This window comes from Panicum virgatum, chromosome 1N, assembly GCF_016808335.1.
Source record: "Panicum virgatum strain AP13 chromosome 1N, P.virgatum_v5, whole genome shotgun sequence".
NCBI lineage: Eukaryota > Viridiplantae > Streptophyta > Magnoliopsida > Poales > Poaceae > Panicum > Panicum virgatum.
The window spans coordinates 688,382-713,427 of record NC_053145.1 but is presented as its reverse complement, the minus strand read 5'-3'; the positions used below and the strand labels follow the sequence as shown (position 1 = coordinate 713,427).

At 48.6% G+C, this 25,046-nt stretch overlaps 3 protein-coding genes across 6 annotated transcripts; 2 read left to right on the top strand and 1 right to left on the bottom strand.

Moving 5' to 3' along the window:
* The first annotated feature begins 235 nt into the window (after positions 1-235).
* LOC120654378 (RING-H2 finger protein ATL79-like) lies at positions 236-12,572 on the top strand. 3 transcript variants are annotated; one of them, XM_039931894.1, is made up of 3 exons: positions 236-474; positions 513-1,182; positions 12,343-12,572. In XM_039931894.1, exons 1-2 carry the CDS (start codon positions 387-389, stop codon positions 1,169-1,171), a joined length of 747 nt encoding a protein of 248 aa, XP_039787828.1. In that variant the 5' UTR covers positions 236-386; the 3' UTR covers positions 1,172-1,182; positions 12,343-12,572. The 3 variants fall into 3 exon arrangements, with proteins under 3 accessions (XP_039787828.1, XP_039787830.1, XP_039787829.1); XM_039931896.1 differs by having other exon boundaries at positions 256-484; positions 572-1,182; XM_039931895.1 differs by having other exon boundaries at positions 256-484; positions 563-1,182.
* A 2,657-nt stretch (positions 12,573-15,229) lies between these two features.
* Positions 15,230-19,356, top strand: LOC120654374 (putative pentatricopeptide repeat-containing protein At1g68930). Of its 2 annotated transcripts, XM_039931891.1 has the most exons (3): positions 15,230-17,827; positions 17,997-18,058; positions 18,322-19,356. In XM_039931891.1, the coding sequence occupies exon 1, from the start codon at positions 15,230-15,232 to the stop codon at positions 17,468-17,470; it is 2,241 nt and encodes a 746-aa protein (XP_039787825.1). In that variant the 3' UTR covers positions 17,471-17,827; positions 17,997-18,058; positions 18,322-19,356. The 2 variants fall into 2 exon arrangements, with proteins under 2 accessions (XP_039787825.1, XP_039787824.1); XM_039931890.1 differs by having other exon boundaries at positions 15,230-18,058.
* An 80-nt stretch (positions 19,357-19,436) lies between these two features.
* Positions 19,437-23,207, bottom strand: LOC120654375 (sucrose:sucrose 1-fructosyltransferase-like). Its single transcript, XM_039931892.1, has 3 exons — positions 22,580-23,207; positions 20,925-21,817; positions 19,437-20,412 (listed from the first exon to the last, which is right to left on the bottom strand). The coding sequence occupies exons 1-3, from the start codon at positions 22,983-22,985 to the stop codon at positions 19,735-19,737; spliced, it is 1,977 nt and encodes a 658-aa protein (XP_039787826.1). The 5' UTR covers positions 22,986-23,207; the 3' UTR covers positions 19,437-19,734.
* Positions 23,208-25,046: the final 1,839 nt, after the last annotated feature.

The following is a 25,046-nucleotide window of genomic DNA, read 5'->3' as shown; positions in this document are numbered from 1 at the left end:
ATTTCAGTTAGGGGGTGTTTAGTTGGTGAAAAATTTGGGTTTGGCTACCGTAGCACATTTTGTTGTTATTTGACAATTAATGTTTAATCATGAATTAATTAGTATTATTAGATTCGTCTCGTAGGAATCAGTTAGACTATATAATTAATTATTTTCAAATTGTTTTAGAACTAAACGCAGCCTTAACCAGATGCAGTGCAGTGCAGTGCAGCGAGGCCCGCCTGGTGCCGTGATGTGTGAAGCTAGAGGCGGTTAGGAAAAGGTACAACAGCCCACATGTAAAAGGCTGCGCGCCACATCACCCTAGCACAGCTCGTCACCTCCCTCCCTGCGCCGTCCAAATCACTCCATGGGTTTCACCTGCACCACTGCACCAGTCAGTCACCATGGGCATGGCTGCCTATGGGGAGGAAAGGAAGGAAGAAGCAAGCCATGGTCATCCATATAAAGGACGGACGGACGAGACCAAGTATATCACTAGCAGGTAGCAGCACAGCACTGCACCACCATCCATCACTCACACCTAGGCAGGCCAGGAGGGACCTATCTGATTGAATCACAGCACACGCAGGCCATGGCCATGGCGCCGCAGGGTCAGGAGCAGCACCACGAGCACGAGCAGCCGCATGGCCAGCGCCCGGTGCCCACCACCCGCCCCGCCGCGCCTGGCCGCACCATCGCCACCAACCGCTGGGGCCCCTACTCGGGCGCCGGCGACTTCGCCAGCAACATGGCCGTCATCCTCGCCGCCCTGCTCGCCGCGCTGGCGCTCGCCCTCGCGCTCAACGCCGCCGTGCGCTACCTGCTCCGGCGCGGCCGCCGAGCCCGGCGCGCTGCTGCTGCCGGCGGCGCGGCGGGGGCGCACGAGGACCCGGAGAAGGCGGCCGTGGAGGCGCCCCCGCCGCCGCCGGCCCTGGTGTACTCGGCGGCCGGGACGAAGCTGGCGGGCGCCGCGGCGGAGTGCGCCATCTGCCTGGCGGAGTTCGCGGACGGGGACGCCGTGCGCGTGATGCCGGCGTGCGGCCACGGCTTCCACGCGCGCTGCATCGAGCGCTGGCTCGCGGGGGGACGCCGCTCGTCCTGCCCCACGTGCCGCGCGCCGCTGGCCGCCACCGCCGAGATCGGAGCCACCACGGCCCAGGCCGAGGCCGCCGCGTCGCCGTCATCTTGAGACTCCCATCCATGGTGTGAGAACCGCCCAATTTGATACTATTTTAAACGAATCGCCGGTCATTATCACCCAGATGAGAGTTAACACGTGCTTGCCGTAGAGCGTGCCACGTGTTATCCCACATCTAGAGACACGAATAACCGACACGACATTTATTCAAAATAATACCAAATCCGGTAGTCCCGGTATGTGCTCCAACATACGCCCAGAATCAGCATATGCACATACCGTATACAATCGAATACATAGCCAACAATCCACAAAGAGCAGTTATATAAAACCAGAGTTCGAGACTTAATATTACAAGTTCAATATAGGTGGGTTTCACGCTTCACTTTACAAGCCTTGGGCTCACGCGAGTCATATTAAACAGAGATTTAGAGCTTATTGAAAGTACATGCTCTCCCGAAGCTCAGCTACGATAAAACTTACTTAAGATGATGATGCCTTGCTCAAGGACATCACCACAGCAGCAACAGCCTACTCTTCCCCCGCATTAGGATCAGCGGGGTAGAAATGGCCGAACACCACTTCTGGCTCACCTGCAACTAGGTTTAGAAAGCACCCTGAGTACAAAAGGTACTCCGCAAGACTTACGCGATTAAATAAACAAGGATCATGCAAAGGCTCAAGGAAAAGCTTTAAGTTTAAGTACTTATTGCATAAGCATAAGCTGCCTAGACTATCACCTAGCAAACTTAATTAATCTTGCCCAAACCCAAACAATTTTAGTTGATTAAGAGAGTAAAATAAACTATAACTGTTCATAGCTAAAACATGAACCATTCTCAACATAAACGATAATCTATGAGGAGTTCATGGGTTAAAGAGCGTGCTCATAACCGAGAGCGCGGCAATTCGAATTGATTTAACCTTGCAAGGGTGTACTACTTTACCCACACGACGCGAGGACCATACGACTCACCCAACCGATCACGCCGGGCAAGGGGATACTCACGTCAACCGTTCTCAACATGGCTCGATCATTGAACCTCACACCTAGCTTACGAGTAGAGACTTAGTTCCACCAGGGACATCTCTAAACTTTCCTACACATAAGTCCACCTGGGGACACACTAAGCCTCTCTGCATAGCCTGTAGCCACGTAGCTAGGACTGCACATCAATGAGCAAGTCAAAGAAGGTAATTGTCTTATCCGTTCCATTATATTGGATATGTGGTAGCACGGAAAGGTGCTCAAAACCGACGTCGTCCACTCGGTCCTTAATCGATCCAAGCGGACTATGCCCATGTGACTTCATTCTCTAGGCCCTAACATTCCGCTCGAATCTCGATACTGCACTCCACGTGCCCCAGATGCTCAAGTGCGATCAAGGATAATCAGGTAAATGTGATACTCCAATCCAATCCTTTCTAGCAAGAAAAAGAGTATTCTAAGCATGGCTAAGCATCTAGTCAGATTAAGTTATTAACTATCTAACTAGTGCCAAGGATATAAATAAACGAATCAAGGCAGGAGAATGCATCAAAGTAGGTACAAGCATGCAATACATAGATAATATATAACCCAACATTACCCGGTGAGATAGCTAACTAAATCAGATTAAATAGGTGCAAGGAGTATGCTTAGCTGCTTGCCTGGGTTCACTTCCGACTCGACCACGAACGGGACTCCAGGTTCAGGCTCCACGGACTCGGCTGGTTCCACGGGTTCGTTCTCCGACGGTCCGGTCACTAAAATGCATGAATGCGATGCACGAATTAAGAAACGAACTTAACAACAAGCATTAATCATGAAACAAATTAAACATGCAGAGGATGATGCAAAGAACTCAAGAAAATTGGTTTTGCAATTTTATCACTTTCCTGCACAAAGTTCTATAATAAACCATATTTTGGGCAGCAAGCACGAAAACGAAATGAAACCCTAACCAACAGCAAGGAAACACATGAACAAGCTGCACCACTGGAAACTAAACCTCACAAGGAGTCTAACAAAATTTGGTTTGGCATTTTTCAAGCAGTACACAAATAACTAAGCAATAAACTCACTTTTGCAAGATAAAACAATAGATAAATCTACAGCAAAGTACCATGTACAATAATATTTTTCCTAGGTAGATCTCAGCTAGAGGAACTCAACAAAACAAGTTTCATAATTTTTGGAGCTACACATGATTTTCTATGGATTTTGCAAGATTGCAGAAAAACTAAACCTAATAAAACCCTAGCTAAAACGCTAGGTCTACCCGAGGTAGCCACCCCGGCCACCGACAGGTGGGCCCAGGGGGCCGGGCGGCACCACCAGGCCGGGTCAAGGCCAAGGCCTGCCTTGACCCCGCACCTGGGCGCGCCCACGCGCGCGCGGCGGCGCCGGCGAACGGCGGCGCGGCGGAGCAAGGCTGGAGGGGCGAAGGGCGAGGGCGCATGGCGTGCCCTAGGTGATGGCGAAGCTCACCGGCGGCTTGGACAGCGGGAAACGGTGGCGAGGCGGCGGCGCAGCAAACAGAGGCGGCGGCGGGCGAAGGCTCTCGCCGGCGGCCCTGCAGGGGAGGGGAAAGGGCCGGATTAGGGGCGAAATCGGAGGATGACGACGCGAGGGAGCTCCCCAAGCGAGGAATTGCGGCGGCGCTCACCGGAGCGGGTGAATCGGCGATGGGGAGGGAGCTCGGGCGGCGGCGATGGAGAAGGGGATCGGGCGCTAGGGTTGGAGAGGAAGGCCGGTCGGGCACGGGAGCTAGAGGGCGAGGGGGAGCGGGCGGCCGTGCGGATAAGGATGCACGCGAAGCGAGGATCGCCGGCACGTGGCCCGAGGATGGCCGGCGACGGCGACGCGTGCGGGCTGCGCACGGAGCAAAACAGAGAGAAGGGAGAAAGAGGCTGACAGGTGGGGCCCGGCGGGGATTTTCATTTTCTTTTTCCTTTTTTTTTTCTGGGTTGTGACAATCTCCCCCCTTAAGAAAATCTCGTCCCGAGATTTAGGTAGAAAAAAAAAAGAGAAAGGATAAAACTCGGACTAGGTTGAGGCCATATTCACCTAGACAAGGTAAACATCTAAGAGATGATGCACCAAGGCAAGGATGATGTGGTGTGAGACATTCCTAGGGTTTTTTTTTTTTTTGATGGTGACTGTGTACACATATATAACATCTAGAACTATGAACTTCATCAAGAAGGTGGGGTGATTGAGAGAAAACTTACTCATCAGAAAAGAATTCCGGATATTCTTGACGTAATCGATCCTCACGCTCCCAAGTGGCTTCATCTTCGGAATGATTGCTCCATTGAACCTTTACTAACTTCACCATGCTACGCTTCACCTTTCTTTCATCTCGATCAAGAATGGCAATTGGATGTTCTTCGTAGGTAAGACCTGGTTGAAGATCAAGTGACTCAAGGTCGACGGCGTCAGCTGGAACACGATGGCACTGCTTCAACTGAGAGATATGAAAGACATTGTGCACTGCGGAGAGTGATTGAGGAAGTTCCAATTGATAAGCCACTGCTCCAACTTTCTTGATGATTCGAAAAGGTCCGACATAGCGTGGCGCTAATTTTCCTCTGACTTGGAAACGGCGAGTGCCCTTAAATGGAGAAACCTTGAGATAGACATAATCACCAATCTTGAGATGGAGTTCTCGGCGACGACGATCAGCATAAGTCTTCTGACGAGATTGAGCAATGCGAAGATTCTCACGGATAATTCTGACTTGATCCTCAGCATCTTTTACCAAGTCTGGACCATAGAAAGGCCTTTCTCCCGATTCGGACCAGTTGATCGGAGTTCTGCACCGTCTTCCATAGAGAGCTTCAAACGGTGACATTTTGATACTTGCTTGATAACTATTATTATAAGAGAATTCTGCGAACGGCAAGCAAGTAACCCATTTCTTCTCATAGATTAGAGCACAGGCTCGCAGCATGTCTTCTAAGACTTGATTGACTCTCTCGGCTTGACCGTCAGTTTGAGGATGATAAGCAGTACTGTAGGTGAGGTCAGTTCCCATGGCTTCATGAAGACTTCTCCAAAAGTGGGCAACAAACTGAGGACCACGATCAGAAACAATTTTCTTGGGAACACCATGAAGACAAACGATGCGGGTAAGGTACAACTCCGCATATTGCTTGACAAGATAAGTAGTCTTCACTGGAAGAAAATGAGCCGACTTCGTCAATCGATCCACAATTACCCATATAGAATCATACCCTTGAGAAGACTTGGGTAATCCAGTGATGAAATCCATTCCAATTTCTTCCCACTTCCATGATGGGATAGGCAAGGGCTGAAGAGTACCAGCTGGTTTAAGATGTTCGGCTTTAACCCTTTGGCAAACATCGCACTCAGAGACGTACCGAGCAATTTCTCGCTTCATGCGAGTCCACCAAAATCTTTGCTTGAGATCTTGATACATTTTGGTACTACCTGGGTGAATGGAAAATTGAGAACTGTGGGCTTCATCAAGAATAATTCGCCTGAGGTTATGATCCTTAGGCACCACAATTCGCTTCCCAAAGAATAAAACCCCTTGATCATCCGTAGAGAAACATCGAGCTTTGCCCTGATTCATTAACTCACGAATTCGAGCCATACCCTTATTCTTCTTTTGGACTTCCTTAATTTGATCATAAAGATCAGATCTGACTGTAAGAGTAGCAAGATAGCCTTCTTTGACCATAGAAATTCCGAGTTTCCGGAGATCATCACAAAGAGTATGCACAGGAGGAGCTATGGTCAAGCAGTTGCATTGAGCCTTTCGGCTTAGCGCATCGGCGACGACATTCGCCTTACCGGGATGATAGTGCACTTCAATGTCATAATCCTTGATTAACTCAAGCCATCGACGTTGCCTCATATTGAGATCAGATTGAGTAAAAATATACTTGAGGCTCTTATGGTCAGTATAGATGTTGCAATGATTACCAAGCAGATAATGACGCCATATCTTTAGAGCATGGACAACAGCCGCAAGCTCTAAATCATGGGTAGGATAATTTTCTTCATGTCGCTTGAGTTGACGAGAGGCATAGGCCACCACTCGGCCTTCTTGCATAAGAACACAGCCAAGACCAATGCGAGAAGCATCGCAATAGACATCAAAGCTCTTGGAAATATCCGGCTGAGCAAGAACTGGAGCAGTAGTGAGGCGATCCTTAAAGGTTTGAAAGGCTTCTTCACAGGCTGGGGACCACTCAAACTTGACCCCATTTTTCAATAACTCGGTCATAGGCTTCGCAATTTTAGAGAAGTTCTCTATGAACCGGCGGTAATATCCCGCAAGTCCCAGAAAACTCCGAATCTCATGGACATTCTGAGGTTGCTTCCAATCCAAAACATCCTGCACCTTACTAGGATCTACAGCAATACCATCCTTGGAGAGGACATGACCAAGAAAAGATACTTCTTCAAGCCAAAACTCACATTTGCTAAACTTGGCATAAAGACGATGCTCCCTAAGTTTTTGAAGGACAATCTGAATGTGACGAGCATGATCTTCTTTGGTCTTGGAATAAATGAGGATATCATCAATGAAGATGATCACAAAGACATCAAGTTCCTCCATGAAGATGCTATTCATCAGATACATGAAATAAGCCGGTGCATTGGTGAGGCCGAAAGACATGACAGTGAATTCATAGAGACCGTATCTAGTAGAGAAAGCCGTTTTCGGAATGTCTTCAATTCGAATCTTGATTTGATGATAACCCAACCTTAAATCAATCTTAGAAAAATAACGAGCTCCAAAGAGTTGATCAAACAATATATCAATCCGTGGAAGAGGATATTTGTTCTTGATAGTGACTTCGTTTAACGGACGGTAATCAACACACATCCGCAAACTATCATCTTTCTTCTTCACAAAAAGAGCCGGGCATCCCCAAGGAGAGGAGCTCGGACGAATGAAACCCTTGTCCAATAAAGTCTTGAGTTGTTTCTTCAATTCTTTCAACTCATTGGGAGGCATTCGGTAAGGTTGTCTAGAGATAGGAGCAGTTCCGGGCTTGAGCTCTATGACGAACTCCACCTCACGATCAGGAGGCATACCAGGTAATTCTTCTGGAAAGACATCCGGATACTCACAAACCACGGGAATATTCTCCAACACCGTGGTTTTGGTACTTGCCAAGGCATATAAACAAGATTTCACCTTGGCAAGGGACAGTACAACTCTACTCCCAGAAGGGTGCAAAAGATCAATGGTACGGGGCCCACATTTGATAACTCCGTCATGCTTACTCAACCAATTCATCCCAAGAATCACATCTAACTCTAGCTTGTCTAGAATGAGAAAATTGGCTCGAAAGGTAACTCCCCCAATGAGAATTGGAACCTCACTAGCAAAGTGTTTGGCAATGATTTCCCCACCCGGTGATTCTATATGGTATGGCACTTGTAGGTTTTGCATCTCAAGCTTGTTATGCAGCATAAATTTCTTGCTGATGAAAGAAAAAGTTGCTCCAGAATCAAAAAGAACCATAGCAGGGTGGGAATTGGTTAGGAGCGTACCCATGAGTACTTCAGCATTCTCCGGAATTTCTTCAGCGGTGGTGTAGTTAAGACGGCCACGTTTAGGAGCTTGTTGTGGCTTAGCTTCTTGACGTTGTGCTTGAGGCAGAGGAGTATTGGGCCTAGGTGCATTGAAGGCACCACCACGCCTCGGAGAGGGGCAGTCCCTAGAGATGTGGCCTAAGCCACCACAATTGAAGCACGGACCCTTTGCGGTCACACCTGGGTTGTTCCAATAAGCACTGACCGGCCTAGGAGCTTGTCCTTGAGGAGGTTGAGGGTGACGCACAATCCACATAGGACGTGGAGCTTGAGCACCCGGCGCCCGAGGTGGAAAAGGAGAAGGCCCCAGACGTGGACGCGAGGAGCTACCGCCTGCTGAGGTAGGAGCAGGACGCTTGTTCTTTGCCTCAAGATTCTTCATCTTATGCTCAGATCTGATGGCAATATTCACCAAGTCATTGAAGTCTTCAAACTTGGTAGTGGAGAGTTTGTCTTGCAACTCTGCGGAGAGCCCATCATACAGGCGATCTTGCTTCTTGGCATCGGTGGCCACTTCTTCAGGTGCATACTGGGAAAGGGTATTGAAGATATTCACATATGCCATCACATCACGACTTCCTTGAGTGAGATTGAGAAATTCCTTCTTCTTGATGTCCATGATACCCTTGGGAATATGGAAGGAGCGGAAAGCCGTACGAAACTCTTCCCATGTGAAGCGGTAGTCAGCAGGATGAGATGCTTTAAAATTCCGCCACCAAGCCCCAGGGGCATCATGAAGTTGATGAGCAGCAAAGAGTACCTTCTCATGAGGCTCACACTCAATAAGATCAAGCTTCTCTTCAATCACATTGAGCCAGAAATCGGCATCCAGAGGATCTTTGGAGCCACGGAAGATAGGCGGGTTGGTGCGGAAGAAATCTCCGAACCTGTTCACTTGAGGCTCAGCTCTTGGACCATTATTGCCGGAATTGCCCAACTGATTGACTAGGTGTGCCATGAGTTCAGTTTGTCGGGCCAGGACGTCCGCGAGGTTTGGGTGAACTGGAGGATTAGGAAGGGGATCCTCGTTGTTGCGGTGGTTATTACCACCCGAACCACTGGCACCATCCCTTTCATTTCCCGAACGCAACACCATCCTGCTAATAAACAAAACGGTTAGCGGTCAGGAATGAAAGATAGAGGATGATACACAAAGGCAGGGTGGAAAGACAATGTGTAGATAAAAATCTAACACATGATCAACACCGGAATAGCAACTCTAAGAGATAGAGCAGATTTGGTCCACTAAGATTAGCAAGAACGAGATCAGCAAAAACTAGACCACGACACACTAGATTAGTTAGATGCAGGTTTGAAAACCACAAGAAAATATGCATGCATGCGAGGTATGAATGCAACATGACGTCTCCTCACAGCGTGAGCACGCCTTAACGTTCTAACACTCACTTACGATCCGCAACAACCGCATTGTCCAACAGCGCTACAACCCACCTACTAGCGCTCAGGACAATGGGTGATTCCCACCTTCTCAACTCCGGTAAAAAGGCTCAAAAGGTTTCCAGAGGGTGAAAGGGCTTTCCTACGCTCTCGCTACTCATGCAGACAAGAGAGGTTAAGCACTTCTTAATTAAACGAGTGAAGCAGTAAGGAAGAAATAGCTCTAAGACCAAGGAAGAAAGGTAGCAACCAGCCTTAAGTTCAAAGTTTTAGCAAAAGTAAACATTAGTGCAGGTAGTCAAATTTTATTTGACTCTCAACCCACTAAGCCAATTTTTGGTTCACTTCATGGAAACTTAGCTCTGATACCCGTTGTGAGAACCGCCCAATTTGATACTATTTTAAACGAACCGCCGGTCATTATCACCCAGATGAGAGTTAACACGTGCTTGCCGTAGAGCGTGCCACGTGTTATCCCACATCTAGAGACACGAATAACCGACACGACATTTATTCAAAATAATACCAAATCCGGTAGTCCCGGTATGTGCTCCAACATACGCCCAGAATCAGCATATGCACATACCGTATACAATCGAATACATAGCCAACAATCCACAAAGAGCAGTTATATAAAACCAGAGTTCGAGACTTAATATTACAAGTTCAATATAGGTGGGTTTCACGCTTCACTTTACAAGCCTTGGGCTCACGCGAGTCATATTAAACAGAGATTTAGAGCTTATTGAAAGTACATGCTCTCCCGAAGCTCAGCTACGATAAAACTTACTTAAGATGATGATGCCTTGCTCAAGGACATCACCACAGCAGCAACAGCCTACTCTTCCCCCGCATTAGGATCAGCGGGGTAGAAATGGCCGAACACCACTTCTGGCTCACCTGCAACTAGGTTTAGAAAGCACCCTGAGTACAAAAGGTACTCCGCAAGACTTACGCGATTAAATAAACAAGGATCATGCAAAGGCTCAAGGAAAAGCTTTAAGTTTAAGTACTTATTGCATAAGCATAAGCTGCCTAGACTATCACCTAGCAAACTTAATTAATCTTGCCCAAACCCAAACAATTTTAGTTGATTAAGAGAGTAAAATAAACTATAACTGTTCATAGCTAAAACATGAACCATTCTCAACATAAACGATAATCTATGAGGAGTTCATGGGTTAAAGAGCGTGCTCATAACCGAGAGCGCGGCAATTCGAATTGATTTAACCTTGCAAGGGTGTACTACTTTACCCACACGACGCGAGGACCATACGACTCACCCAACCGATCACGCCGGGCAAGGGGATACTCACGTCAACCGTTCTCAACATGGCTCGATCATTGAACCTCACACCTAGCTTACGAGTAGAGACTTAGTTCCACCAGGGACATCTCTAAACTTTCCTACACATAAGTCCACCTGGGGACACACTAAGCCTCTCTGCATAGCCTGTAGCCACGTAGCTAGGACTGCACATCAATGAGCAAGTCAAAGAAGGTAATTGGCTTATCCGTTCCATTATATTGGATATGTGGTAGCACGGAAAGGTGCTCAAAACCGACGTCGTCCACTCGGTCCTTAATCGATCCAAGCGGACTATGCCCATGTGACTTCATTCTCTAGGCCCTAACATTCCGCTCGAATCTCGATACTGCACTCCACGTGCCCCAGATGCTCAAGTGCGATCAAGGATAATCAGGTAAATGTGATACTCCAATCCAATCCTTTCTAGCAAGAAAAAGAGTATTCTAAGCATGGCTAAGCATCTAGTCAGATTAAGTTATTAACTATCTAACTAGTGCCAAGGATATAAATAAACGAATCAAGGCAGGAGAATGCATCAAAGTAGGTACAAGCATGCAATACATAGATAATATATAACCCAACATTACCCGGTGAGATAGCTAACTAAATCAGATTAAATAGGTGCAAGGAGTATGCTTAGCTGCTTGCCTGGGTTCACTTCCGACTCGACCACGAACGGGACTCCAGGTTCAGGCTCCACGGACTCGGCTGGTTCCACGGGTTCGTTCTCCGACGGTCCGGTCACTAAAATGCATGAATGCGATGCACGAATTAAGAAACGAACTTAACAACAAGCATTAATCATGAAACAAATTAAACATGCAGAGGATGATGCAAAGAACTCAAGAAAATTGGTTTTGCAATTTTATCACTTTCCTGCACAAAGTTCTATAATAAACCATATTTTGGGCAGCAAGCACGAAAACGAAATGAAACCCTAACCAACAGCAAGGAAACACATGAACAAGCTGCACCACTGGAAACTAAACCTCACAAGGAGTCTAACAAAATTTGGTTTGGCATTTTTCAAGCAGTACACAAATAACTAAGCAATAAACTCACTTTTGCAAGATAAAACAATAGATAAATCTACAGCAAAGTACCATGTACAATAATATTTTTCCTAGGTAGATCTCAGCTAGAGGAACTCAACAAAACAAGTTTCATAATTTTTGGAGCTACACATGATTTTCTATGGATTTTGCAAGATTGCAGAAAAACTAAACCTAATAAAACCCTAGCTAAAACGCTAGGTCTACCCGAGGTAGCCACCCCGGCCACCGACAGGTGGGCCCAGGGGGCCGGGCGGCACCACCAGGCCGGGTCAAGGCCAAGGCCTGCCTTGACCCCGCACCTGGGCGCGCCCACGCGCGCGCGGCGGCGCCGGCGAACGGCGGCGCGGCGGAGCAAGGCTGGAGGGGCGAAGGGCGAGGGCGCATGGCGTGCCCTAGGTGATGGCGAAGCTCACCGGCGGCTTGGACAGCGGGAAACGGTGGCGAGGCGGCGGCGCAGCAAACAGAGGCGGCGGCGGGCGAAGGCTCTCGCCGGCGGCCCTGCAGGGGAGGGGAAAGGGCCGGATTAGGGGCGAAATCGGAGGATGACGACGCGAGGGAGCTCCCCAAGCGAGGAATTGCGGCGGCGCTCACCGGAGCGGGTGAATCGGCGATGGGGAGGGAGCTCGGGCGGCGGCGATGGAGAAGGGGATCGGGCGCTAGGGTTGGAGAGGAAGGCCGGTCGGGCACGGGAGCTAGAGGGCGAGGGGGAGCGGGCGGCCGTGCGGATAAGGATGCACGCGAAGCGAGGATCGCCGGCACGTGGCCCGAGGATGGCCGGCGACGGCGACGCGTGCGGGCTGCGCACGGAGCAAAACAGAGAGAAGGGAGAAAGAGGCTGACAGGTGGGGCCCGGCGGGGATTTTCATTTTCTTTTTCCTTTTTTTTTTCTGGGTTGTGACACATGGCTTGCTTGAATTTACTTTGGTAGCAACTTGGCGACCCTGTTCCTGTTGTAATGTTCTTGGCAGGCGTTGCTTCTTCTTTCTTTCGTTTTTCCATTTTGCTAGTATATAAGTATGTAAATATTTGTCTCAGCAGATCATTCAGAGGAGAGTAGAGCAGAGAAGGTAATTGAAGTGGATGGATGATGATTTCGTTTGATGCCTTGTGAATGCTTGGTGTTTTTTGATTCAGGCGATCTGGCTAGCTGTTTCTTCTCTTCTTCCTCTGTTGTGTCACCATCTCATTCTCTTGGCTAAGTTTGCTGAGACTGAGAACATGCAGAGGGCTCCCTGAACAACTTGGATCTTGTTCTGCTCCGGCCAGCCAGCAGTGTTTTTCTCTCACACCACTCTAGCAGCAGCTTTCAGCCACCAGCCAGTTAATAGTATTTTTCTCTCACATCACTCCAGCAACAGCCAAAAGCACAGCGAACAGAGCCCACCCATGGCATGCGTCACGACGCGGTCTGAAAAGAGGAGGATCGGAATTGACAGCATGCAATGCAATGTAGGCTGTGTTTAGTTCCCAAAAACTCCCCCCCAAACTCCAAACTTTCCATCACATCTCCATCACATCAAAACATTAAATATAGCAAATGACTCATGCATGGAGTACTAAATGTAGTTAAATAAAAAAACTAATTACATAGTTTTGATGTACGTTGCGAGACGAATCTTTTGAGCCTAGTTAGGTCATGTTAGGACAATATTTGCCACAAACAAACGAAACATGCTACAGTGCGCTACAGTGACTGATGTGACTTTTCGCCTCCACTTTTTACACTCTTTTTACGGAACTAAACACACCCGTAGTAAACTGAGACAGTCAGGTGAGGTGTACCAGGGACCATGGCGATCGGAATTGACAGGGCCGGGCCGTGTTTGGCTAAATGAAGTAAATCAAGTTTACACAAAAAGACGAATGCCTGCATAAAGTATTAAATGAAGTCTATTTGCAAAATCTTTTCAGGAATGAGTGTAACTTTTCGAGGCGAATCTAATGACGGTAATTAATCGATGATTAGCTACAGTGATCCTACAGTATCATCCTCTAATCGCGCGGTCAAATGCCTCATTAGATTCATCTCGCGATTTACACGGGGGTTGTGGAGATGGTTTTGTAATTAGACTTCATTTGATACTCTAAATTAGCAGTCAAAGCGTGCTACAGTAATCCCATGAAAAAAAACCAAACACAGCAGCAAGCAGCATGGGCTGAAGGTCTCTTTCTGGTGCCGTACGGCTGTGTGCGTACGCCGATAGCTCATCTCGATTTGTCTGTCTGGTAGTGGTAGCCTCTCTCAGTCGTCATCATCATCCATCAATCTATCAACGAATACTTGAGTCGATGAGCCCAGAAGTTTCAAGTTGGTGCGGGACGGGATATGCATTGCATCTGGATAAAGATTAGGGCTCTGTTTAGATTTAAAAATTCAAAATGCAAAATTTTTATAAATCGCTTGTATGATGTACTAAATATAGTTGAAAAATAAATCGCATTACACAAATAGACTGTAAATCTCGAGACGAATCTAATAAGCCTAATTAGAGCGTGATTATATACTAAATTGCTATAATAATCTACAGTAAACATGCTCTAATGATAGATTAAATGGACTCATTAGATTCGTCTCGTAGTTTACAGACGAAATCTATAATTAGTTTTTGTGATTAGTCTTCATTTAATATTTTAAATGTGCAAGATTCCTTTTCAAAAATCCAAAATGAACTGGACAAGACCTAGAATGGATGGCCATGCCCGTACTGTTCCGGACATACACTCTTCCTCTCTATCGTCGCTTAGCTTTGTTTGGTAATTGGTAGTAGGTACTAGAGCTGCTGCTGTTGCTTCTTCTTCTTGGATCCACAGATGCTTGCTTCAAGGGATCATCGATGAGATCGAAACAGTGACGGCAATTTGCTGCTGCTGATAGCAGGAAACAATGGAGAGATGCGGTCATTTTCGGTCCCCGGCCGGCCCGTGCATGGCCCCAGCTCGTAATTGATGTGTACCTGCACTGCAAATCAATAATTCCCGTTTTCCATTTTTTTTTTCTCCTTTGACAAGGAAGACACATGCCGGAACTAACGGGCGCACCGTTTTCATATCCAAGACAAGATGTGGTTCGTTTCAGATAGACACCACGTAGGCCTTGTCGATGTATGACAGTACAAATCCAACTATTTAATAAGATACTATTGGGATAGATATTCCAATACTACATGCATGATAACATGTATATACATGTTATGATATATAATAACATCCGACCAATCGGTTGATAATCCAAATCCCTCGAGTTTAAGACATATCTACATCTATATCTATATCTATATTTATTATTAAAGCAAGTAATATTTTCACCTAAGATATACTCCCTCCTTCCCTGTTTATAAGGCATACACGTATATCAAGATTCAAACCTTGTCATCTTTGACCAATAATTTGACTATTAAATTTTTATTTTTATAATGCAAATTTCATATGATTGGATTCATAATCAAATATATTTTACAATGATTATAAGTTTATAATCAAAAGTGATATAATATATGATAAATAAATGGTCAAAGTGTTGTTTAGAAGACCGTGTCATGTTCCACCATGCCTTATAAACGGGGAAGGAGGGAGTAGATATAGATATAGATGAAATCAAACCTTATTAATAGGTTGGGGCAAACCAGCAGTTGGTTGATGATACACTGCTCCCTCCTCCCTTCCGATCCGACTCAATCGAGCCCACAGCCATTTATGGGCCAACCATTGCCGCCAGGCCCATTAACATTTCTATGTGGGCTGATACCCATATTGGGCCCTAGTGCTTCCGCTCAAGTCCCGCGCGCGCCATGAGCCGCCCGCTCTGCAACCACTACGCCGCTCTCCTCACCTCCGCCGCCGGACGCAGCGGGGCGCACGTCGCCGGCGCAGTGCACTGCCTCATCCTCAGGACGCTGCCGCACCCGCCTCCCGTCCGCCTCCTCAACCACCTGCTCACCGCCTATGGCAAGGCCGGCCGCCACGCGCGCGCGCTCGGCCTGTTCGACGCAATGCCCCACCCCAACCTCTTCACCTACAACGCGCTCCTCACCACGCTCGCCCACGCCAGGCTCCTCGACGACATGGAGGCGCTCTTCGCGTCCATGCCGGAGCGCGATGTCGTCTCCCACAACGCGCTCATCGCCGGCTTCTCCGGCGCCTGCTCGCACGCGCGGGCGGCTGGGGCGTACCGCGCGTTGCTGCGGGAGGACACCGGCATCAGGCCTAGCAGGATCACGATGTCGGCCGTGGTCATGGCGGCGTCGGCCTTGGGCGGCCGCGCCCTCGGTAGGCAGTTCCATTGCCAGATCCTGCGGCTTGGCTTCGGGGCGTACGCTTTTGTCGGGAGCCCGCTGGTAGATATGTATGCCAAGATGGGCCTCATCGGGGATGCCAAGCGGGTCTTCGATGAACTGGAGGGCAACAACGTCGTGATGTACAACACGATGATCACTGGGCTGCTCCGGTGCAAGATGGTTCAAGAGGCGAGGCGGTTGTTCGAGGTGATGACCGACAGGGATTCCATTACTTGGACCACCATGGTTACGGGGTTGACGCAGAATGGGTTGGAGTCTGAGGCTCTGGAACTTTTCAGGAGGATGAGGGTACAGGGCATCGCCATTGATCAGTACACCTTCGGAAGCACCCTTACGGCCTGTGGCGCCCTTGCAGCCTTGGAGCAGGGGAAACAGATCCATACCTACACAATCAGAACTTGTTACGATGATAATGTCTTTGTTGGGAGCGCGCTTGTTGACATGTACTCAAAATGCAGGAGCATCAGACTGGCAGAAACTGTGTTCAGGAGGATGACGTTCAGAAACATCATCTCATGGACTGCGATGATTGTTGGATACGGACAGAATGGATGCAGCGAGGAGGCTGTGAGGGCCTTCTCGGAGATGCAAAGGGACGGCATCGATCCTGATGATTTCACCCTTGGAAGCATAATGAGTTCTTGCGCTAACCTAGCAAGCCTGGAGGAAGGTGCTCAGTTCCACTGCCTAGCTCTTGTTTCAGGGTTGATGCCGTATATCACAGTGTCCAATGCACTAGTTACCTTGTACGGCAAGTGCGGCAGCATCGAGGATGCGCACAGACTGTTTGATGAGATGACGTTTCACGATCAGGTATCCTGGACAGCCCTTGTCTCTGGGTATGCTCAATTTGGGAAGGCAAAAGAATCTATTGATTTGTTTGAGAAGATGTTATCTAAGGGTGTGAAGCCTGATGGGGTAACATTTATTGGTGTCCTTTCTGCCTGTAGCCGTGCTGGTTTCGTAGAGAAAGGCCGCAGCTACTTTTATTCCATGCAGAAGGACCATGGTATTGTGCCCATAGATGATCACTACACCTGTATGATTGACTTGTATAGCAGATCTGGGAGGTTAAAAGAAGCTGAGGAGTTCATAAAGCAAATGCCGATGCGCCCTGATGCAATTGGATGGGGCACATTGCTGAGCGCTTGCAGGTTGCGTGGTGACATGGAAATCGGCAAATGGGCTGCTGAGAACCTCTTAGAGATCGATCCCCTGAACCCGGCTAGCTATGTGTTGCTGTGCAGCATGCATGCTGCTAAAGGTCAATGGAATGGGGTTGCCCACCTAAGGCGTGGAATGAGGGACAGGCAAGTGAAGAAGGAGCCGGGCTGTAGCTGGATCAAGTATAAGAATAAAGTTCACATTTTTTCAGCTGATGACCAGTCTCATCCCTTCTCCAAGGGGATTTATGAAAAGCTTGCGTGGCTCAACTCCAAGATGGTTGAAGAAGGATACAAACCTGATGTCAGTTCAGTGCTGCATGATGTGGCAGATGCTGACAAGGTTCACATGCTCAGCCATCACAGCGAGAAGCTTGCAATTGCCTTTGGATTGATGTTTGTTCCACAGGAAATGCCAATTCGTATCGTCAAGAATCTACGGGTTTGTGTAGATTGTCACAATGCTACCAAGTTCATATCTAAGATAACTGGCCGTGATATTCTTGTGAGGGATGCTGTCAGATTCCACAAGTTCAGCAATGGTCTATGCTCTGGTGGAGACTTCTGGTGATGGCAGTCTTTCTGGTTCTGACCATCCATCCAAATGAGAAGTTTGACTGGGAATTGTTATTGTTAATGAGCAAAAGGAAAACAAATAGCTGAGTGAAGCCTGAAGCTAAACGTCAGTCTTTCTGGTTCTGACCATTTATCCAAGTGAGAAGTTTGACTGGGAATTGTTAATGAGCAAAAGGAAAACAAATAGCTGAGTGAAGCCTGAAGCCAAACATCGATTGCGTACTGTGGTGGCTACCAGCTGGCTTTATGCTCTTTCGGAAAAATACGGCAGTTGGCTTTGTGGGATTTGTTTGATGGCATGCACAAAAGTTGAAATTAGTCCATGTTCCTTGGCTATCCAGAGTTGAAAGAGGTGTGTTAATGTTACCATGATTGTGCACTTCTGGAAGTTCATTGGTTTTGATTTTAAATGAGCTTCCTAATTGTTGATGGTTATCCCTGATGATTGTGCACTTCTGGAAGTTCATTGGCTTTGATTTTAAATCAGCTTCCTAATTGTCAATGGTTATGCCTTTTGACAGCCAAAGTGTGAAGCTGTTCCCTGCTATGTCATACAGAACATCCTCTTAGGAGCATATCGAAGGTACTGAATGATTTTTTTTTAATCAACTCAAGTCAGAGTTGCAAAAGATACAAAAGAGTAGAGGGATAGTTTTACTGACAAGCAACTGCTCATTACATAATGAGACTATTACACGAACTGTGACCCAGCTGACTCTCAGAAAGAACAGCACAAGCACAACTTCCTGAATGAATGCCACTTTTCTTTCCTGGCTTTTTCACTCGAGTTGTTTAATTGTTCGCTTGGCTTTAGCTCAATTTTTTGTCCATCTCTTCTCTTTACAGATCCCCTCGAAGTAGGAAGAAGAATGGCAATGGAAAATAATAGCAATAGTCGTCTCGTAGGTGCAGGTGCTGGTGCTGGTGAAAGAGTAGCTTATGTGGCTGGAGTCAAAGGAGCTTTCAGAGACATAGAAATCATAATAGAAAGAGCAGGCCTGCGAGCAGCGAGTGCCCTTTGTAAGCTGTGAGCCTGTCAAACCATAGGCGCCTTAGCTAGCTGTATGATCTTCATTTCTGAAATATTTCGAATTTCTACTTATCCTGATCTGCCAAAGAACAGAGGCCATAATTTTATATATTGTGGTGGGCTTGAGAGATGCATGTGTGCAGGCTGGTAAATGCATGTCCCAGTTACTCTGAATGTTGGGGATTTGCAGCAAGCGTCCATGACTGATCCAGCTTTAATTTGCGACAGTTAAGGAAAGACATGGCCTTGGTCTTCTTCCTTGTCCAGTGCAGAAAGGATGGAGAGCTGAATCAGCAAAACAGTTCTAGGGCCCTGAGATCGAGAACATCCCGACTGATTACAGCATGCTACAGCTACAGGTAACACAAGGCTTGTGCAATTGATCTGAAATGTAGGTAAGCGAGCCTGACGACACATTACATTTGTCTAGTAAACAGGTGGATGGTCTTTTATTCCACTGTTGGGCTGCTTTTTGTGTGACACTCAAGTGAGCTATATATTTACACTGATAAATTGCATTGTTTGCATCTTAATCCTGTAATCCACATGGTGTCATGTGGAGCCGGAAGTATTCCCGGGGCAAGAACAAGGCAAGCCAGGCGCGGGTTGAAGATCACGCCGATGAGCCTGGGCATATTAGTCTCGTCCATAAGCATTGTTGGGTTAATTGGTTTAGATATTCATTCATTAGTTTGTTATAGATGTGGAGGACTTGGGGTAGCTTAAGGATCGGATTCGGTTTATGCGCGAGTTTTGCTGAGATTGAGAAAGGGGCAAAAAGCCAGCCTATTTATGAAGGCCTTGTATCTGGAACGTATATCAAGTATATATGTTAATTAACTGAAGCATAATGTTGGTATTTGTTTTTAATACTCAAAAAATATAGAGAGGGAATATATAATTGAACTCTGCTATATATGTGGGACATTGATTGACTAATGATACTTACATACATATAGCCTGCTGCTTGCATCGTGGTTCCAGTAGATAAAAATATATAGTACAATTGGAACAAGGCCTCGAGCGCTAGCTTGATGATAATAATACAGTATAATAACAGTAAGCAGGTATAGAACCAGAAACAAAATTATAAACAAAAATCGATCGAGAGGCATGCATATGCATGCTTTAATTTGGACCGGAATTAACAAGGGAGTAGTACAGTACAAGCCGTATGTAGTGGATGGCTCAGTTAAAAATGGAGATGATGATCGATCCGAGATAACTAATTAAAGGTAGTCGTGGTTGTATGACGAGTCCATCTCGTGCACGACGAGCGTCTTGGCGGTGACGCGCGCCGCGGTGGCGTTGTTGAAGAGGTAGACGCCGGCGTTGGCGTAGATGGCCTCCGTCGGGTAGACGCGCGACGTGGCGGTGGACCTCCCTCCCTGCGCGAAGCTCTCGACGATGGAGTGGTCCACGAGCACCCGGAGCGACAGCGTCTCGCCGCCGAGCACCGGGACGGCGCTGCCCACGACGCGCTTGACGATGTCGTTGGCGGAGGAGGAGCGCGACTCGTCCTGGCAGAAGTGCGTGGTGAGGCCGCCGTCCAGCCCCTTGGCCACGTAGAAGTAGACGGCCGTCTGCTCGCGGAGGCGCTTGTCGGCGAGGACGAGCAGCCCGAAGGGGCCGAGCGCGCCCCGGCTGGCGGCGCCGCCGCTGGTGCTGCAGTTGTAGCCGACGTCGGCCTCGTTGAGCGCCATGACGGCGCGGCGGTCGACCTCGAACTCGGCGACGATGTCGAGCTGCGTGGCGCGGTGGAGGTTGAGCGGGAACACGGAGCCGTGGTCGATGGTGATGCCGCTGAGGTCGGTGGAGTTGGTGCGCAGCGTCTCGACCTCCTCGACGGGCCACTGCAGGAGGTTGCTGCCGGTCTTGGTGTCCAGCAGCACCGTGCGGGGGATCGACTGCGCCGAAAGGCACATACAGTTAATTAATTAATTAATTATTATATTGCCTTGCCCCACATGTCTCTGACTCATGACAGCAACTAAAAAACAGAACAGAACAGAACAGGGGAGGATTATTGTTCACTAGCTAGCTACCTAATAATTAACACCTCGCTCTCTTAATTTCTTGTGTGATAATAATATGTATATATTTGCAACTGGAGCTGTGCATGCACATGGCTGGCTGCACATGAGCCACCGCATCATGCATGTTGACAGTGAATACTAGTAACAACTAACTTCATTATTGTTATTAGTGTTGGTTGTATGTATCTCAGCAGCAGCCTGGTAGCCAGGACCAGGACCAGCTGTGGAGTACATGATCGACTGATTGCATTCCCATCCCTACATGTCTGCTCTCTATGCCTCTACTTCGTAGCAATAATGCATGCAGTATATAGACTAATACGTATATATACATGAGACAAAAAGAATATACGATAGAAAGAAAGAAAGCAGCAGGCTAGTACCTGCAGGGATGCCCATCCCTTTGCGACGTCTGCTCTCTCCGAGTCCGTCTCGCCGACCCAGCCCCAGAGCACGCGGCGGCGCTTGGCCGGGTCGTAGAAGGTCTTGGAGGCGTAGAACTTGCCCCAGTCGTAGCGCAGGCCGATGCCGACGTCCTTGGCCGGGTCGAGCGGCGTCCAGGCGTTGGCCGCCGCGTCGTAGCGGCCCAGCGCGTAGTAGTCGTGGCGGTCGTCGTCCATGCTGGCCTTCATGACGTGCACCACGTCGCCGGCGACGCCGTTCTCGGAGATGGCGTCCGACATGTCGACGCCGTTCCGGGAGGCGTCGCCCCGGGTGCCGACGGGGTAGAAGTCGATGCACTCCCACATGCCCGTGCCCTCGACGCGGTGGAGCAGGCCGGGGAGGAGCTCGAAGTGCACCAAGTCCCTGGTGCGGTAGGTGACGGCGATGCCGGCGTGGTGCGCGTCCTTGGAGCCGATGACGATGCGCCAGGTGCGGTCCGAGGGGTCGAACCAGGCGGTGGTCGGGTCGCGGAAGTCCTTGGGGCCGATGGCCGCCGGCGGCAGCAGCACGGGGTTGCCCTCGTACTTGGTCCAGTTGGTGAGCAGCGGGTCGGCGGGGTCGGCCGGCACGGCGAGGCACTGGACCTGCACCGACTCGTTGGTGGAGCCGGTGTAGAGCATGGCGAGGTGGCCGTCGGGGAGGGTGGTGGCGGAGCCCGTCCAGACGCCGTTGGCGTCGTACCAGTGGTCGGGCACCATGGCGAGCGGGAGGTGGCGCCAGTGGACCAGGTCGCGGGACACGGCGTGGCCCCACGCGATCTTGTTGCCCCAGATGGCGCCGTCGGGGTTGTACTGGTAGAAGAGGTGGTACCAACCCTTGTAGTACACAGGGCCTGCGTTTGCATTTTTATTTGGGTTTTATTTTTTCATTTGATTGATTTTTGCAACAACTAAATCCTAATAATTAATATGATGAATTTGCATATATATATATATATACCCGCAAAAATAATAATTATATGAATTTGAAGTGATGATGATGAGGACAACGTAACAACAATGTATAATTGTGTTACACGTGGCCACGTGGGCGTGACAAGGCAATTGATGAGAAAAAGCAGCAGGAACCGGCCGGTAGGTGGTTGGAATCCCCAATACCACGGGGTGTGTGGGCCCATAGACGCTAGTATCCACAACCACAAGTAGTATGTATTGGAGCCACCAGAATTTGTATTTTTTTTTTAAGAAGAAGAAGAAGACCAGAATTTGTAAAGCAACGAACACGTGGATGGATGAAATGAGGGCCCATCCAACAGGCCACAACAGCCTTCGTAGCCTTGAGAAAAAAAAAGGAAAAGAAAAAAAAAAACAGAAAACCCTTGCATGCTGCATACGCAGGTGGGCCCTGCATCCTAGTTGGATTAGGATGGGGGAGGAAGCAAGCGCGTCGAACAGACTATTATCTTATCTAATCTGGCCTATGAACTGAACTTGAAATGAATTGGTTTCAGGATCCAATGATCAATGGCAGCAATGTAGCTAGTATAATTAATGATCAATGATGAAACAAACAAACAAACAAGGGAGGAACTGATGGGTAGAAATTAAAGAGAGAAATCAATCAATGAATGAATCAGTCAGGAATCTCGGCTTACCGTTGGGATCGTTCATCCAGTTCTTGTGCGGCTGGAAGTGGAATCCCGTGCGCTGCCATTGCAGCATCGCGTTGCTCCAGGGGAAGGCGTTGCCGCCGCCCTCGCCAAGCAGCACCCCCGACGCGCCGGACGTCTTCTCCGACACGCCGGCCGCGGGGCCCCTGCTCCTCGCCGCCGCCGCCGTCTCTCCCACCGCGATGGGCCGCGGGGGCGCGATGCGGACGCCGGCCAGCGCCGCGACGGCGAGGAGCAGCAGCGCGGCGGACAGCACGAGCGCGGCGGCGCAGAGCGGCCTCCGGCGGGCGCGGGCGCCGGAGACCTCGGCGGAGGCGGCGTCGGCGGCCGGCAGCGGCGAGTAGGAGTAGGGGAGCGGCGTGGTGGAGGGGGCGCTGTCCCGGGTCTCCATTGCTACTACCTCGCTACCTCTGCGCTAGCAGATGGACGATGTGTCAATGGCGCGAGCAGCAAGCACGGCCGGCCTCGCCGATCTCGGGCCCCGGCTGCCCCTGAATTCTATTTTTCTATCAACAACAACAAGAAGAAGAAGAAGAGCAAGCCTCGGCGTGTGGTGGAGGGCTAAGCGCTCGTCGAGATGGTATTTATAAGTGGGCGGGGAGGGGGGATCGGTGGCCGATCTCTCTCCGCGCTCCCCCTCTAATGGCGAGACGGGGCGGGGCGGGACCCTTGGGCTGGCCGGCACATGGCACGGCCCCATTGGGCTCCCTTTCTCTCTGTCTGTCCCCTGGGGCCCGCCCCTGCGATCCCGTCGCCGTTGATTCTTCTTGTACTCGTACACGCCAAGAGACCGTGTATGTGATGCGGTTCCACTTGTTGGTTCTTCACATGCACCATGTCCTGCTGCTTCTCCGATCCACACAAGAATAACACTTGGTTAACATGACGGCATGTTCCTCCAGAACTACCAGCTAGATAGCAGCAGGCCGGTACTACTGGCAGTACATGCATCTCCGTCAGTTGTTTTCTGTTCGTCCTGCTCTGCCTGACGGATGTTGTGTCAAATTCTGAAAGGCTTACGAATTGAGATCTAGATAATGAAAATTCTCAGCCAGGCTAGGTCTCTGTAATTCATGCAATGCCACAACTAATAATTAACCATGCTGGATTAGGATAATCAAGCAGCAAACTAGCTTGGCGACTAGCTAGTAGTACTTAGTAAGCATGATGCTGCAATGCTGCTTGATCGATCGATGAAGCTTAGGTGGATCGACAGATCATGTTCTGGATCAGGCCATCTGAACTACTGATGCCAGCGCTGGCCGGCCATGCATGCATGTGAACTGATAGAATGGATGATGATTTATCTCCATTGCTGCAGGTCTCGATCTGGCGGCGAGTTAGACCGATGGATCCATCCATCTCTGATTCCTTCACAGCGATCGATCGGAGACGCATGCGCATGGATCAACACTAGCCACCAGCCGCAGCCAAACGAACAAAGTGAAATTGTTGAAACTGTACCAAAGGGGGCCTCAAGATTGAAGCATGCATACTAGTATCATGTACATGATGATTATGCATCCCAGCATAGATATATTATTATTTGAATTTGAGAAGTTGTCTTGGTGCAGCTGGCTAGTGTCCTTGGGAAAGAGCTAGCGGATTGGAGTTCAAATCATGGTCCATCACATTTGTCCAGGTATACCTTCCCACAGCCCACATTATTTTTTATGTATTATTTGTATTTGTATACTGTGTGCATCAACTGGCTAGCAGCACGCAGGTCTGCTTACATGGACCTACATAATCAATAAATGGGAGATACTAGATTCCATGGGGTGGGGCCCACAAATAATGGAGCGAGCCGACGCTGATGGTTTCCAGCCCGGTCCATCTCTCGTGCAGCCTGCTGGTCAGCAGTAGAACGAACAATAACACCACATCAGCAAGCTGCCTCGTCTGCCCCACATCAATATAATTAGCCTTCCGATCCGTTTCCTTCCTTCCCCGAAACAAGAGGACCTCAATTCCCTTATTCATCGCTCAAATTTCCGTGGAATGGTATATAGCCAAAATTTCATCATTACTAGATTCTAAACTGTTGAACCTAGCTATAGCCGGTACGAATTTAGTTTTCGTGAGAGCAACTTCAGCAATAGCTCCTAAATCGAACTCTCTAAATATTAAATGGGGGTTTGCCTCTATTTTTTAAGGTTTCCAAATTTAACTCCAGCAATAGAACTCTGTTATGTAATTTATAATAGATGGCTCCCTAGAGACCCCATAGAAATTGAGGGTGGAGGAAAAAATTTGAATACCTCCTAAAAATAGAGTGCCATCTTAATTTCTATGTAACCCTCTAAATTTGAGATATTGGGCTGTTCAAAGGGTGTGCTGGAGTTGCTAACCGAACATACAGTTCAAATCCTCATCTATATATTTTTATTTTTATTGTCTTTTATTGTGGTCCATTACTTGTTCATCTTCTTCTCTCTCTCTCTTTTTTCCC

Coding starts and splice junctions, on each gene's coding strand:
- LOC120654378 (XM_039931894.1), top strand. CDS start 387: ATGGGCATGGCTGCCTATGGGGAGGAAAGGAAGGAAGAAGCAAGCCAT. Junction 475..512: donor GACGGACGAGACCAAGTATA/TCACTAGCAGGT, acceptor GCACCACCATCC/ATCACTCACACCTAGGCAGG.
- LOC120654374 (XM_039931891.1), top strand. CDS start 15,230: ATGAGCCGCCCGCTCTGCAACCACTACGCCGCTCTCCTCACCTCCGCC.
- LOC120654375 (XM_039931892.1), bottom strand. CDS start 22,985: ATGGAGACCCGGGACAGCGCCCCCTCCACCACGCCGCTCCCCTACTCC. Junction 21,818..22,579: donor CTGGATGAACGATCCCAACG/GTAAGCCGAGAT, acceptor ATGCAAACGCAG/GCCCTGTGTACTACAAGGGT. Junction 20,413..20,924: donor AGGGATGGGCATCCCTGCAG/GTACTAGCCTGC, acceptor CTTTCGGCGCAG/TCGATCCCCCGCACGGTGCT.